The sequence below is a fragment of the Papio anubis genome, chromosome 6, assembly GCF_008728515.1.
Source record: "Papio anubis isolate 15944 chromosome 6, Panubis1.0, whole genome shotgun sequence".
NCBI classification, from domain to species: Eukaryota; Metazoa; Chordata; class Mammalia; order Primates; family Cercopithecidae; genus Papio; species Papio anubis.
This window is the reverse complement of record NC_044981.1, coordinates 42,849,637-42,866,975: the sequence shown is the minus strand read 5'-3', so window position 1 is coordinate 42,866,975 and position 17,339 is coordinate 42,849,637. Positions and strand designations below refer to the sequence as shown.

At 38.1% G+C, this 17,339-nt stretch overlaps 1 protein-coding gene across 1 annotated transcript in view; it reads right to left on the bottom strand.

The window, feature by feature from the left end:
• Window positions 1-634: 634 nt before the first annotated feature.
• Window positions 635-17,339, bottom strand: part of CDC5L (cell division cycle 5 like) — a 58,738-nt gene continuing 42,033 nt past the window's right edge. The window contains exons 15-16 of the mRNA XM_021937343.2: window positions 1,802-2,014; window positions 635-1,061 (exon numbers count right to left, since the gene is read on the bottom strand). Of these exons, the coding sequence (XP_021793035.1) occupies window positions 957-1,061; window positions 1,802-2,014 (318 nt within the window). The 3' untranslated portion in view covers window positions 635-956. The remainder of the gene's footprint in view (window positions 1,062-1,801; window positions 2,015-17,339) is intronic.

The following is a 17,339-nucleotide window of genomic DNA, read 5'->3' as shown; positions in this document are numbered from 1 at the left end:
ATATCTGATGAATGAATGAATGAATGAATCCCTTCCCTTCCTATAGTTCCTAGTATTCTAAGACTAGGCAAATGTTTTTGGTCATCTCAAAACATTGCTGGCCTATAATGAGCTCGTAGCCAACTGATACTGTACACTAAATTAATTTATATGATTATAAAATTAAATCTCTCCACCTCTATCCATTCCCCAAATTCTACACTGATGTAACTGACTTCTTATGCTAAACATAGAGCTTTAAGTTTGATGGCCTTCTTGAAATTAACTTTTAAAATGCCTTTGTCAAAAAATACTTACAAGAAAATAATGGGTCAAGGAAAATTAAATATTTTAAGCCCTGACCCATAAATTATTTAAGTAGCTGGCGGAGAAGAGACCTTCTTTAAAGTGATATTTAAAAAAAAATTTGAGGTACTAAAAAGTTAATCTAACTTGTCAGTGTATACAGAAATGACCATTCTTTGCTGAAACTAACAAAGCCACAAAGAACTGCCTCTTAAGTGTTTAAGATACTGCATCACCATTTTGATTACCCAAGAGTTACTCATTAAATATGACACAGAGTACATAGCTGCTGGTTTGCGGGCACTCTTAAGTATCTAATTACTTAAAACAAAAGGCTACATTCTCAATATTTTATATTTTGTTTTTATTCAAGAGTTACTCACAGGCAGCACTTTAAAATTAGGCTTTTTAAATTAAAGGCCAAAACTAAAAAAGTTTGCAAATATGACATTGCTAAAAGAATGACAGCCTTAATAATTTAAACTCTAAAATGTCGGTCCTGTGGAGTTAAGGTCTTTATACACAGAATGTGTAAGATCGATATCATTTAAAATAAACAACCGAAAAACCACAGATGGTGGGTAAATTTGTCAATGAAGATAAACATCAGTTTCAGCCTTCTAGAGTATGAAAACCGGCAATTAATCCTGTGACAGAATATAAACTGTACTTCAGAATTTTGACTTTAAAGTCTCTTTCTCCAGCAGCAAATCAGCATATCTATGTTGAAGTTCCTTTTCTCTTTCTTGTTGTCGCTGAACATCTTCTTTTAGACACTTAAAGAAACAAAAATATTAAGTAATTCTTTTAGATGTAACTATATTGAAAAAAATCTTCAGTACTTTACTATCTTAAAAACTAGCCGAGTTAAATCATGATTCTTAAGAGGTAAAAATTTCTCAAAGAAAAACAAACATATCAAATACTTTTGCTATAAAACCAGTATCACAGCCATTCTTTGATTTGGTCATATGAAATCCTGCTGCTACTTCAAATAAACAAACCACTACTGTCTTATCAATACCCACAAATGCACTTCAAGAAGCCCTGGCTGCCCTTTAGCTGGACAGGAGCTATTATGCACATTTGGGAGACAAGTTGAATCCAAATCCGGTCAAAGGAATTTGATGGTTTGGAAGGACTAGCTATGTTCCCAGCCACCTAAGTTATAAAACAGAAAGATACTGGTTTAGTTTCCCCTCACAGAGCTGCATGAATGGAATGTAATCAAGTTTCAAGGGGACAAATTACAAGGGCTAAGTATTCCATTTCACAGTGTATCTACGTATGAAACAGAACATGAGTAAAGGAAGGCCTTCGTATCTACAACTTGCCAAGTCTATCCATCTACGCAGAGGCAATTCTAGATTAGAAAGTCAAACACTTTAGGCTCTCATTTTTAAAAGCCTGACAGTACCAACTTCAGAGACAGCCTACATAGGAGAAGTAAAAGAGGATAGCCCTGATAATTCTTTGCAGCACTCTTTTTAAGCAACGCTTCAATATATAACGTTACCTCTAGCCTCCGGGGAATAGCAGAATCTTCATGTTTCTTGAGTTCTTCAAAAGTGCGTAACTCCAAGTGAGCCTGTTCAATTTGGTCCCATAAGTCATTCAACTGTTTCATGAGCCCCATAGCACGAGACTGGTAACCCCCAAGCAAAATTTTCATCTTCTTTTCCATCTTTGCAGCTCTCTTGGCTTCTGTCGTCATGTGACCCCTGTTTATCTGGAGAGCAGGGGAAGATCACATCAGCATACATGAGAAAAGCAGGCTATTAAATAAAGGGCTAAAAAGGTACCATTCGTTCATGTATGTGCCTCAAAGCAAAAATACACTAGAACTCCTTATAGCTCAACTACTGTAAAAAAAAAAATCAAGCTTAAGAAGGATTTATCTTACACCTAAAGGGTTTTATAGGTGAGTCCCAAATAATCTATAATCTATTTATAATAATTTGACCCATGACTGAACCTCAAAGCGGGCTTGAATGTCACAGTAGGGGAAAAACTAATGTCTACTTTCTGAAAATGACTTCTGCTATCATTCAACGTATTTATTTTGGGACTAGCTGCAAGCCATCTTCATCATCTATATCCCAAAAATGTACTTCTGGGAGTCTGTTCACACATCAAGACCCCAACTTTTACAGTTTCCATCCCAAGGCCTGCATCCTAAATCTCCTGGCTCTGGGAGCTGAGGGATCTAGTGCAAGTCTTCCTAGATCACTACATCCCTAGAACAAAGAGATACTTTTAATCAAGCATGCAAGTACTTTCAGGGACTGCACCCGTTGGGGGCAGTGCAGAGAAGGAGCCAAAAACATGAAGCTCCACATTTCTCCCTGGAAGGGGCTCATGGCACAGTCTTCCAGTGGCTACTTGACAGCCTGGCTTTTAACGTGCATGGGGGAGTTAATGGGACAGTGAAGTGCAAAAGTAGCCTTCTGGCAGCCTAAGCAGCAGCTGGACACTTTCCAAGCCTTTCCCCCTAGTCTGCCCCAGCAGTAACTCTAGGCCTACCAATTCCTCCTAGAAGGAGTTTATCCACACATCAAATGCCTCAATTTGCACAGCATCTACCCAAAGGACTATATCCTAAATCTCCTAGATCTGGTAATGGAAGAGACTAAGCATATGCATGTCTCTCTATATCAAAAAACAAGGAGGTGGTTTTAAACAGGTGTGCAAATACTTTCTAGGGCTACACTCTCTGGGAGCAGTGAAGAAAAGAGTCTGGAACATGCAGCTCTCATTTTCTCTCCAGAAAGAGTTTATAACCGCATACTCTTCCAGTGGCTACTTGACAGCCTGGCCTCTAACTTGCATCAGAGAGCTAATGCGGGAGATAAACAGTACCCCTCAGGCAGCCTGAGCAGGAACTTGGCATATCCTGAGCCTTTCCCCCAGCACATCCCACTGATAATTCCAGGCCTACTCATTCTTCCTAAAAGGAGTTTGTCTACAGACTGCGTGCCACACTTTTACAGCTCCACACAGACAAGGGACTGTACCCTTCACAACCTAAGCTCTGGGAAGTGACAGGGCTTTGCATTCCTGAATCTCCCTAAACCACAGAAAACACAGGTGGACATACTACGAGCCCACTTCCAGCAGATTATCTCCCCAGGATCACAGAGTGCAGCCACAACACAAGCATAGGCATTTGCCACAGAGACGGCTTAGTGTAGAGAGAGTGGAAGAATCAAGCACTTATCTTCAACATGATGACAGAAGGAACTAGGACACATACCCAACACCTCAACCTTCCCAGCTACATCGAAGCATCTGGCTTCTACCTGACTGATTACAGGGTATTGATGGAATATAGTACCAAGAATAGAGACAGCAGTCTGAACAAATACAAAGATTTAAAGGGTATCTTAAAATCTCCAGCTGGATGGATTGGCAAGATCCTTCTGCTACACAAGGCCAGTCTAAGAAGTCTGAGAGAGGCAGTTGTCTCATGTAACGCACAGAAACCAACACAGAGACAGCCAAGAACAATTAAGAAATAGGAAAATATATTCCCCCCCCCAAAAAAAGGAACAAAATAAAGCAGTAAAAACCAACCCAAGTGAACTGGAGATATATGATTTACCCAACAGGAAATTCCAAATAATGGTCACAAAGATGCTCACCGAGGTCAAGCGAGCAATGCAAGAACAAACTGAGAACTTCCACAAAGAGACAGAAAGTATTAAAAAGTACCAATGAGAAAACATAGATCTGAAAACTACTAAAACTGAACTGAAAAATTCAATATGGGGGTTCGACAGCAGACTAGTTTAAGCAGACGAAAGGATCAGTAAACTAGAAGACCGGTCACTGGAAATCATCTAACCTCAGGAGCAAAAAGAAAAAATAATGAAAAAGAATGACCTAAGAGACTTATGGGACACCATCATGGAGAACAACTTATGCATTATCAGGTGCCAGAAGGAGAAAAGAGCAAGTAACATATTCAAAGAAATAATGGCAGAAAACTTCCCAAGCCTGGGGAAGGAAATGGAAAGCCAGATCCAGGAAGCCCAAAAGACACCAAATAAGATAAATTCAAAGAGACCCACCAAGACACATCACAATTAAAATGTCAAAAACTAATGGCAGAGTATTGAAAACCGCAAGAAAAAAGCATATCACCATGTATAAAGGAACCTCCATAAGACTATCAGAGAATTTCTCAGCAGAAACCTTTCAGGCCAGAAGGGAGTGGGATGATATATTTAAAAATCAAAAAGAAAAGAAAGAAAAGGAAAGGAAAGGGAAAGGGAAAGGGAAAGAGAAAAGGAAAGGGAAAGGGAAAAGAAGAGAGAAGAAAAAGAAAGAGAAGAAAGAGAGAGCAAGAGAAACTGCTAACCAAGAATACTACACCCAGCAATCCTGTATTTCAAAACCAAAAGGATGATAAAGACTTTCTCAGTCAGAACTGACTTTATCACCACTAGACCTGCCTTACAGGAAATGCTAAAAGGAGTTCTTCAAGCTGAAGGAAGAAAATACTTATTAGTAACATGAAAATATATTAAAGTACAAAACTTGTTTTTTGTTTATTTTGGATATTAACCCCTTATCCAGGCTGGGCGTGGTACGTACATTGTCATATCCAAACATTCTAATACTCTAATGGCAGTGAGTAAATCAATTATATCTCTAGTATAAAGGTTAAAAGGCAAAACTATTAACAACTAAAGTGCAACAATTTGTTAAGGGAATATTATATAAAAATTTTAAGTATAACATCAGCAACATAAAATATGGGAGAAAGGGGTGTAAAAGTGCATAGTTTGTGTATGCAATTGAAATTAAGTTATCAACTTAAAATACCCTGTTATATAAGCTCTTTTATGTAAGCCTCAAGCTAACCACAAAGCAAAAGTCTGTAACAGACAGACAAGAAATAAAAAGATAAAATCCAAAGCATACCACTACAGAAAGCCATTAACACACACACACACACGAGGAGGAACAGAACAAAGGATCTATAAACAGAAAACAATTGGCACTGGTTAAGTCCCTCACCTATTAATAATTACTCTGTAAATGGATTACATTCCCCAATCAAAAGGCATAGAGTGGGCCAGGCATGGCAGCTCACGCCTGTAATCCCAGCACTTTGGGAGGCTGAGGTAGGCGCGTCATGAGGTCAAGAGATCAAGACCATTCTGGCCAACATAGTGAAACCCCGTCTGTACTAAAAATACAAAAATTATACGGGCACGGTGGCAGGCGCCTGTAGTCCCAGCTACGCGGGAGGCTGAAGCAGGAGAATCGCTTGAACCCAGGAGGCAGAGGTTGCAGTGAGCCCAGATCGCGCCACTGCACTCCCGTCTGGCAACAGAGCAAGACTCCATCTCAAAAAAATAAAATAAAATAAAAAATAAAAGGCATAGTGGCTATTAATAAAAAGAACAAGAACTTTTTAATCAATAAAAAGAACAAGACCTCACAAAGTGCTGGGATTACAGGTGTGAGCCACCACACCCCAGCCTGGATAAGGGGTTAATATCCAAAATATCCAAAAAACAAACAAACAAAAAAGCTCAAACTACTCAATAAAAAACAAGTAACCCTATTTTTAAAATGGGGAAAGGACCTGAATAGACATTTCTCAAAAGACGACATACAAGTGGTCAACAGGTACATGAAAAAAAACGCTTAATATCTCTAATCATCAGAGAAATGCAAATCAAAACCACAATAAGGTATTACCTTACACCTGTTAGACTGGTTATTTTAAAAAATGAAAAACAGTATGTGTTGGCAAGAGATGTGGAGAAAAGGGAACCCCTGTTCACTGTTGGTGGTATTGTAAATTAGTACAGCCATTACGGAAAACAGTATGGAGGTTCCTCAAAAAACTGAAAACAGAATTATCATTCAATCCAGCCATTCCACTTCTGGGTATATATATCCAAAGGAATTGAAATCAGTATGTCAAAGAGATGTCTGCACTTCCATGTTCATTACAGCATTATCCACAACAGCCAAGATATGGATTTTTAAAATATGGTATACACATACAGTGGAATACTATTCAGTCTTTAAAAAACAGGAAATCCTGTCATTTGCAACAACAGATGGACACAGGACATTCTGCTAACTACTATAAGCCAGGCACAGAAAGCCAAATACCATACGATGTAACTTGTATATGGAATCTAGAAACATTAATCTCATAAAAGCAGAGAGTACAATGGTGGCTACCATAGGATAGTGCGGTAAAGGGTAGACAGGGAAAGGGGAGATGTTGGTCAAAGGTACAAAGTTTCAGTTAGACAGGAAGAATAGGTTCTGGTGATCTATTACACAGCATGGTAATCACAGAATCATGTTTATTTCAAAATAGCTAAAATAAGGGATTTTTAGGCTGGGCATGGTGGCTCACGCCTGTAATCCCAACATTTTGGGAGGCTGAGGTGGAGAGATCACTTGAGGTTAGGAGTTCACGACCAGCCCTGCCAACATGGTGAAACCCCATCTCTACTAAAAATACAAAAATGAGCCAGGCAAGGTAGCACATGCCTGTAGTCCCAGCTACTCCGGAGGCTGAGGTGGGAGAATCGCTTGAACCCAGGAGGCAGAGGTTGCAGTGAACCTAGATGGCACCACTGCACTCCAGCCTAGACGACAGAGCAAGCCTTCATTTAAAAAAAAAAAAATAGATTTTAAATTTTCTCTCCACAAAGAAATGTTATATATTTGAGGGGATTCATATGTTAATTAGCTGATTTAATCACTTCACATACGTGTATGGAAAAATCACATCTTACTCGATAAATATATGCAATTATTATACGTCAATTAAAATAGAACTTTAAAAAATGCACCCAGGTGCAGTGGCTCATGCCTGTAATCCCAGCACTTTGGGAGGCCACGGCGGGCAGATCACCTGAGGTCAGGAGTTCGAGACCAGCCTGGCCAACATGGCAAAACCCCAACTCTACTAAAAATACAAAATTTAGCCAGGCATGGTGGCACACACCTGTAGTAGTCCCAGCTACTCGGGAGGCTGAGACAGAAGAATCACTTAAACCCAGGAGGCAGGGGTTGCAATGAGCCAAGATCAGGCTACTGCACTCCAGCCTGAGCAACAGAGCAAGATTCCATCTCAAAAAAAAAAAAAAAAATCAAAGTCAAATAAGCCCATGGGAGGTGGAGGCAGAGGAGTAACACTGCATGTATGTGCCTTACAAACATGAGATGGATCTAAAATTAATTTAAATGAAGAAGTTCCTTTAAAACCATTCATTTCTTCAGATTTTTATAAAAGTTAAGCTTTTATTCCTCTGCAATTTACTTGAACAATAAATTCATGAAAACTGTTAATGTCCTTTATAAATGAACCTCTGATAAATCAAACCATGTTCCATGGCAATGATTATATGTCTCCTAAGGGAGCCAGGATATACTGGTTGAGGGCAGGCAGCACAATACAGTGGGGTAAGAGTGAGTCACTCGTACAACCCAGCACTGCTGCCCAGCTGTTTTGAGCTGATGCAAGTTATTTAACCTATGTGTCTCCATTTCTCCATCAGTAAAATGGCAGTCATTGCTACAAGTTATGAAGCTTAAATAAGATCATAGACATAAAAAGCCTCAGTTGCCCAGTGCCTGGCAAGAATAAACAGTCAACAAATGTCAGGTCTGATTACGATGATTATTTTCCAGATACTAACAGTTCAAACATTTTGCTCTTCTCCCTAATAACTAAGGGGTAAAAGGATGAGGCTTTAAAAATTTCATTAAAATGCCAACTTCAATATAAGTCTACATGGACCCTTTCCTGGAAACACAGCAAGGAAAAACAGTTGGTCCTTCTTTTAAGTGAGGAGTTTGCCCCTTGTGGACCACAAGACCAAATAACACACACTGGACCTCTGTCCTACAGTGTAAAAATAGTGTTAGAACATGGACTCGCGGTGCTTCCCAACTCTATGGGAAGACTTTCTAACCCTGAAGTTCAAATAAGGTGAAGGAAGTATCTAAGTATTTGATCCAGCAATTGCACTCCTAGCATTTCCCAAGAGAAATGAAAACATGTCCACACAAAAACCTGTACACAAATGTTCATAGCAACATTATTCATAATAGGTAAAAGCTGAAGCAACTCAAATATCCATCAACTGACAAATGGATAAACAAACTGTGGTATTATCCACACAATGAAATGGTACTCAGCCAGAAAAAGAAATACTAATACATGCTACCACATGGATGAACTCTGAAAACATTGTTAAATGAAAGAAGCCCATCACAAAAGACCACATATTATATGATTCCACTTATGTGAAATATCCAAAATAGACAAATCTACAGATACAAAAAGTAGATTAATGGTTGCCTAGGGGTGGGCAGGTTGGGGGGAATGGGGAGTAACTGCTGATACAGAATCTTTTTCTGAGGTGATGAAAATGTTCTAATAATAGCTGCACAACTATGTGAATTTACTAAAAGCCACTGAACTACACACTTTAAATGGTCTTCACTTTATGGTATGTAATTTATATCTCAGTAAGCATATTATAAACATAAGGTATACAGGGAATAGAAACACTACCTCCACAGGAGAAAAAAAAAAAATCCTCATCTTCAATTCTTCTGTACAGTAAACGCAAAAATATTTTTCCCCAGAAATCAAAAGCAGTACTTTGAGTGTAAGTTCTAGAAAGGTGGTAGTGGGATGGAGTTAGAGTTAAAAAAAAAAAAAACTTCTGCCACATAAATTTTATGACACCATTAAGGGGAGAAGATGATAATTCGTACTCACTCTTTTCCACTTCAAATATTTCTGGAGTATGTCTTTTTAAGCCAGTGGTTTTCAACCACAGCTAAACTCACCAGTGCCCTAACTCAAGAGACTCTGATTTAAATGGCCTCAGATCTTTGTGTCCTTAAAAGCTCCCATAAGATTCTAACAGGCAATTAGGATGTCAAACTCTGTTTCAGCCAGAGTCATTACAGAAGCTAGGTATCAGTTGTTTTCTCAACTATATCTACCAAAAAGTCCTCATTTCCAATAACATATGAGCAACTAAATCCATCAAGTTATACTCAAGTTCCTTATTCTATAATTTAACATGTTCAGCCAGGCAACAGTGGTTCACGCCTGTAATCCTAGCACTTTGGGAGGCCAAGGCAGGTGGATTGCTTAGAGCCCAGGAGTTCGAGACTGACCTGGACAACACAGTGAAACACTGTCTTTCAAAAAATATAAAAATTAGCCAGACATAGTGTCGCATGCCTGTGGTTCCAGCTACTTGGGAGACTGAGGCAGGAATCACCCAAGCCTGAGAAGTTGGAGGCAGCAGTGAGCCATGATCACGTCACTGCACTCCAGCCTGGTCAACAGAGCAAGACCCTATCTCCAAAAAAGAAAAACAATTCAGCATGTTCTAAGAATACCCATTATTATGTACTCCAATCATATCTGGATTCAAACACACATTCCAAAACCTTAAGAGCAAATAATTTCAAATTAATACATACAATGCTTTTTAAAAATTAGTCATACGAATTAATATTTTCATTCATTAAGATAACTCAATTATCTATACACTGTGCTCCGTGGATAGTCCATTTCCAGTTTGGTGTAAGAGAATAACATCCATACTCAGAAACTGCTTAATCAGTCATCAAGGTACGTTTAGTATCATCAGTACCCTGTATCTTGGAACTACCTCACCTCATCCAGTGGAGTCACTTATTATTCTCAAACCATCAGAGATTTTAAAACTTCAAAGTTGTTAGCTTTCATTTAATGCCAATCATTTCATTTCATTTAGCTCAAGCTTTGTAAGTCTTCTGGCTCAAATATTGTGCTAAAGTTCCAAGCAAATATGAACATAAGTTGTACAAAAATTAAGCACAGAAAAAAATTAATTTAGCCAAATAACTATATAGCCATTAAACATATAAAGAAGAAATGGAATACAGCTTTTAATATTCAAGTTGAACTTAGTTATCTTACGTCTGTCATTTGATTATTAAAACATGAAGGAAGATATCTGCATGCTTTGTAAAATGCTCAACCTATGATTGCTCATATATGCTTTAAGGAAAAATCCTAACCTACAGTTTCTGGTCTTTTTCGAGCCAATAAACCTCACGCATGAAATGTACATGCATACAGGGACAGGACTAGCTTAAATCAGCCCAGCTCCTCCCAACACCCATCCACACACAGAAACAACACTGAGGTGCAAGACAGTACAAAATTTTATTTCCTAAAATTCAAAGAAAAAGGAAAAATCAGACTCAGATTTAACCAGATTCAGATTTCTAAATTAGTTTTTTAAAACAAGCACTAGCAACTGCCCTGATGGACACCTTGCTTTAGAAGCCACCACACTGTGTTTTAAATATGTACTAGCACAAAATTTCTAATAGTCTTAAATAAAATGAAGTTCACTATCACTAATAGGAATTTAAAGTAGTCCGACACTTGATACAATTAAAGCTGACTTGATCAAATATGAAAGGGTAAACTTCAATTCAAAGAAAGAAGTTAAGAACATATCCACATACAAATCGGTAGGAAGACCAAGCTGACAAATTTTACGCATCATAATTCTATTTCATAATACAGTATCTAAAATTTGCTTCAAATTTGCTTCAAAGTAATAGTGGAAGGGGGGATAATAGGGGAAACAAGAGTGGCTATGATTGATGACTGTCATAGCCGGGTGAGAATACATGAAGATTCGTTACACCAGTATACTTTGGGGTACATTTGAAAATTCTTGTAACAAAAGAAATTTTTTCTTTTTTTTTTTTTTTTTGAGACGGAGTCTCGCTCTGTTAGCAGGCTGGAGTGCAGTGGTGGGATCTTGGCTCACTGCAAGCTCCACCTCCCGGCTTCATGCCATTCTCCTGCCTCAGCCTCCCAAGTAGCTGGGACTACAGGCACCCGCCACCACACCCGGCTAATCTTTTTAAATATTTTTAGTAGAGATAGGGTTTCACTGTGTTAGCCATGATGGTCTCGATCTCCTGACCTTGTGATCCGCCCACCTTGGTCTCTCAAAGTGCTGGGATTACAGGCATGAGCCACCACGCCCGGCCAAAAGATATTTTAAAAGTCAAATTCAATACTGTATCTACTCTAAAGGCTACTTTCTCAAGACCATACATCACAAACCATGAAACATCAATGTAATGAAATATAACGAGACATTAAAATTTACAAGTATGTCAACTATTTCAACACACCAAAATGTATACATGAAATGTTAGATTAAAATCCACAATGATGTAAAAATCTATTTACACTAACCAAAATCTGAGTTTTAAGCCTCACTCAGTACAACCATCTCTCTCCTAAAATCAGCCCATGTCTCGAATTTCAGACTTTCCTCAAAATTTACAGAATATAAAAACTTAGCCACCTGATTGTTTAAAGTGAGGTTAGTTCCTAATACCTCATAGTATCAAACCAAGTATAATCCAATTAGGAAACTCTAAGGGTGATACAGATTTGAAGAGACATGGGAGAATTCCCATTTACTAAAACCTGCTATTCGCTAATCACACAGTATCTCATTTAATCTTACATTATCTCAAACTCACACTTCCATCAAACAAAAACAATTACTCAGCCGGGCACGGCTGGCTCACACCTGTAATCCCAGCACTCTGGGAGGCCAAGGTGAGTGGATCACTTGAGGTCAGGAATTCAAGACCAGCCTGACCAATATGTTGAAACTCGTCTCAACTAAAATACCAAAATTAGCCAAGCGTGGTGGCAGGCGTCTGTCATCTCAGCTACTCGGGAGGCTGAGGCAAGAGAATTGCCTGACCCCTGGAGGCAGAGGTTGCAGTGAGCCGCGATCGTGCCATAGAACTCCAGCCTAGGCAACAGGAGCAAAACTCCATCTCAAAAAAAAAACAAAAAACTATTACCCAATTTCACAGATAAGGAAATATAAGACCCAGAGAGGTTAAGTAGGGCACAACTGCTGGCATCATCACCGAGTGGCTCTGTGGCTTGCCCTAGGCCACAGCCACCAGCGGATGATGCCATGCAGTTGGGCCCCACTTAAAGTCCAATACATTTGCCACACCACTGCTAATAAACCGAATGTCCTCCTTGGCTCAGCCCCTGAAATGCAAACATGCCTGAAAAAATTTAAGCTGTGGAACTGAACAGCTTAAATGTCATCAGACAGCTCCCCGAAAAATAAATTATTCTAGACACATGTAAACAAGAAATAAGACCTTAATTAGCGATTCTGCCCATCATTCTTTCCCTGATTTAGACTCTCACCTATATGTACCCACTTATAAGAATTTTGACACCTGAGAAGTTTTTCCTTTCCTCAGTTTGTATTTTAAAATTCTAAATTCTTTTATTAACAAGCTATAAAACTATAAGAAAACAAACATCTCTCAAAAAAATGTATAGAAAAAAGGTTGCATTTACCACTTTTTTAGAAGTAGGGTGGAATATAACTAGTGTTTAATCGTATTTACAACTATTAAATGAAAAATGTAGAATATGATGATCCCAGTTTAGTTTTAAACACCTTCATCCAAACATTTAAAAAAAAAAAAGATATATGGAAGTATGTGGGGGAGCGTGTGCATATATGCACTACAATGTTTACGGTGATTATGTCTGGATAGTAGGTTCCTTTTCTTCTTTATGTTTTCTATTTCTTTTAAAACTTCTACAAAGCACAGGTATTATTTATAGAAAGACGCCTAGAAATGTTATTTTTTGAAATGCATAGAAGAGAAACTGTCTAAAAAAGACTGGCCAGAGACCAATGGAAAATTGATGGTCCCCAGGAGATGAATCAGTGGAACCTAAGTGTTTCCTCGGGTCATTACAAAAGGGAGCTGTATGGGACTTATAAAAGTGTAATTGTTACTTTCAAGCTCACTAAGTTTGTTAAGGTTACTAAGCTTAAGTAATTCCAAAATAAACACATTATCCTTGGGTCTCCAATACTGTCTTCAGTAAAAGTCCGTTACAGTGAGCTTCAGAAACATTAAGAGCACCCCTCACTGAAACTCTTGCTTGGGGGCCCAGAATATAACCTTATCCCACTGGAAAAACAGGTTTAAGGATACCCAAAATAAATACACAGTCAATGGGAGCTCCACTTGCCAGTCTATCATTCAGCAATATGATCCCATATAATAGTCAAGATGTGGTTCAATCACCAAAACGTTTGCAAACAACAGGAGTCCATGAGTGATTCTCCTTTAATCTCTATACCACTTACCAGCATTTTTATCAGTGAACCTACTCTACTCTGATGAGATGCAGGTCCAAGAAAGTAATTATTGTTTGCATCTATGAGTTAGCAACCATCAGACTGCATCCCTGAAAAGTATGCTAACCAGGAAGGCAAAACTTTACTAAAAACCTTTCCAAGGACAGTAATACACGAACAAAGCAATACAAGAGCACTTTACATCCGCATACATTAGGAAGTGAAACACGTCAACTGCATAAAACAAATTCAATTCACGTTGAGGCATAACAGAAGCAACCTGGTTATATCAAGATCTCTGGTCCAGCTCATAAAGTTCTTACCAGAGACAACTACGAAATCCGTCAGTGCCTTTAAGGGTCATGGCAGAGAACAGAATTTGGGAAACAGAGAGTATTCCAAAGTACTGTGAACTCCTCTCCTGTACCACAGGTCACTTCCCCCACCCCTACACAAGGCAACATAAGCATAAACCTGCTGATATCTGACAACATATAGCCCTCTACCCAGAACTGTCTACTAACTAAATCCTTGCCCTAAGTTTTCCCTCTTTAAAGTATTAAGGAAATTTTTTCCTGTGTAAAAATATCTGACTTTATAATGAAAATCACTGAGAAAATGAGATCTACTGTGCAGCCAATTTTGCAGAAATATAACCTTCAGACAAGTCAGGGGTCCCCATAAGAGCTACAAATACACTGAAAAGGATTTTAAGTGTGTTATCTGTATTTTTTAAGTTACTTTACTTCTAAGAAGTCAATGTTATATAATATTTCTTGACTACAGTTGACTGTGCCAGTAAATTACAGGGAGAAGTAGTATTACTTCTGGACCTACTTTCTATCTCTAAGGAAAGCCTTTCCATTTTTATAGCTAACATGACAAAATCCACTTTTCAGCCAAACTTCCTCAACACAGCAGTTTAGATACTATTTCAAATACTATTAAATTTAATGGCAGGCCTAAATTCAGACTTCTCATTTCACTTTTGCACCTACTGGAAATTATTTCACTCAAAATAATTATGTCTTCAGATGATTTCCTATTTCCACTTAAAGTAGAAACAAATTAGAACACTTCAAATTCTATTTGCACTTCCCAAATACAGTAATGACTCATTTATCTGGCATCATCAGAAAATGAGGTTCTCCACATTAAGCATTTTCCAGGTAACTGAAGCCCACAAACACAGAGAACTTGTCTGCCTTGTTCCTTGCTGTTATCCCAGGACCTAGAACAGTGTCCAGTACACGGTAGATAGGCAGTAATAATTACTGAACGTGTGAATAAATAAAAGTACTAAAGCTCTTTTATTTTTAACCATTTGTGAAAATGTTTTCTACACTGAATTACAGCCATCCCTCCCTTTAAAAAAAAAAAAAATGACACTGAAAAGAAATAAAGTTTTTCTTATTAATTTGGGATACCACTATAAATAGCAATCACTTTACTCCCGTACAATGTATCTTAGTGCCTTTAAAGCTATTAAAATACACTGGGCTTTTTGCCACCATGTAAAAATGGCCTCAGCATGGTATGCTCTCATAACTTTTCCTTTCCTTATATTAACTGTCATTGCTGTGTTTGCTCTTGCTGTCTTATTTTACACACAAAAGTCTGGCAAGGTTCTAAACTTAATTCTGCCTCCAAAGCAGAATAAAATACATGGACTTGGTTACAATTCAGAAGCCTTTTCCACTTATTTCTGACCTGTAACTACATTCTGATTCTATTTATTTAACAAACTCCTTGCTCACACACATCCTCTACCACATTCTACATAAAATCTGAGATGGTTCTATTAGTTTTAAATGAGTATCTTAAGGATTTTCATTTAAGTGCTAAAGTTTCAAATATTAATCCTGAGTAATGAATGGCTCAAAGACTACCTCCAATGTAAACCTCAGGGAATTTTTTTTTTAATCCATTCAGGAGACACCAGCCACGACAAAGCTGGATTTCATCTTGCTTGATAGGCAGTGATAGGGCCATAATTTAGATTCACGGTTCCAAAGTTCATGACAGCAAAAATCGAACACACTGGCAGCCATGGCATACAGTGCTTACAGAGGAGGGCTTATCTCCTGAACCTAAGAGTGGAAAGGATAATTTAAGTACAGCATTTAGTTTATACAATATAACTGGAGTTCCTTCCCCACAACAAACTTTGAATAATGTTTATAATTTAGCAATCAACTGAAATGAAAGAATTACCACAACTGAAATAAAATATTTATGTATTTCAAACCAGTAGAACTGTGTCTTCAAAAACTAAAACAAGCTAAAAGAAACCTAGTTCTGAATTAGGGATGGATACAAATAAAATGGGGGTTTGTTTATTCGGGTCTTTGAGCTGCTTTTCTTTTTTTAAAAGATTTCTTGAACTTTCATTTGAAATAAGCATAGTTTGCTAAATTAAAGGACCTGATTAAGTATTCTTTAAAAGTAACTAGCTGGGTAAACAATAAAGTAAGTTATCCAAGAGTCAAGAAAAGAAAAATGACTTCAGACTGCTTTATGAATATTCTCCAAAATCACCAATCCTTCAACAAAAATAGTTCAACGGAAGATTTCAGTTCCTGGTACTGAACTGAACAAAGAGAACCACATGTTTTTAATGGTTGCTCATAAACGACCCAAATAAATCTCCAAAAGAACAGGAGTAGTTCTTTCAGTATTTTTCCCTTTAAAATTCATAAGACCAATTCAACACAGAAATAAAAATTACTGTACTTTATGGCACCACTCACTCTGTGACACATTTATTTGCTGTCATGAAAGTTAGTGCCTCAACAAAGTAAATGAGATTTAGGGAGAAAAAAATTTTCTACCATTTTAAAAAGCACAAAATGTCCTTGCCATTTGCGGCAAAAAGAGTTTACCCCCCTCAAATGAGAAGATTTTCATACTAAATAAGAAACCTAAGTATTTATATATAAATGATACAAAGAAGCTTTCCAAATAGCTTTTCAATCAGTGATGATGCTGACCTCAGATCACAATTACACTGCTAACTACCATTTATAAGAAACGAAGTCTACACAACCAAAACCTATAACTTACAATTTAACCACTGATGTTCTATCTTCCCTGGCTTTAACGCTGAACCGTAACACAGAGCAACAGCACACCCTGCTGGAAGTTGGTAACACGAATAATTAGCAGCACTGAACTGCTAAGATTTTACCCAAGATGAGAATTACTTCAGAACCAGTCATTTCTCACTAACTGAGAAAAAAAGAGGTTCACAGGCATTAACCATCAGCTGCCTATATATATGTGATCTTAAAGGTTAAATTAAAACTCAGAATAACTCAAATTAAAAGATACTGCTTTTTCCTGCTCATTTCCCCAGCCCCATACAGCCCCAACCACCCCAAGTGATTTTACTACTCTGGCTTTAACCCTAAATAAAAATATTTTCAAATGTGCTTTTTGTAAAGAGAAACTGGTAATCACATAGAAGAGGAAACCAAGCCCATTTTCTATATATGACTGCCTGAAGTACCCCTTCTCTCCCATCCCACCTTGGCCTTAGAAATGCCCCTAAAGATTACCATTAAGAATGCACAAGGCGTGGCCGGGCGCGGTGGCTCATGCCTGTAATCCCAGCACTTTGGGAGGTTGAGGTGGGTGAATCATGAGGTCAAGAGATCAAAACCATCCTGGCCAACACAGTGAAACCCCGTCTCTACTAAAAATACAAAAATTAACTGGGCGTGGTGGCACGTTCCTGTAGTCCCAGCTACTAGGGAGGCTGTGGCAGGAGAATCACTTGAACCTGGGAAGTGGGGGTTGGAGTGAGCCGAGATTGCACCACTGCATTGCAGCCTG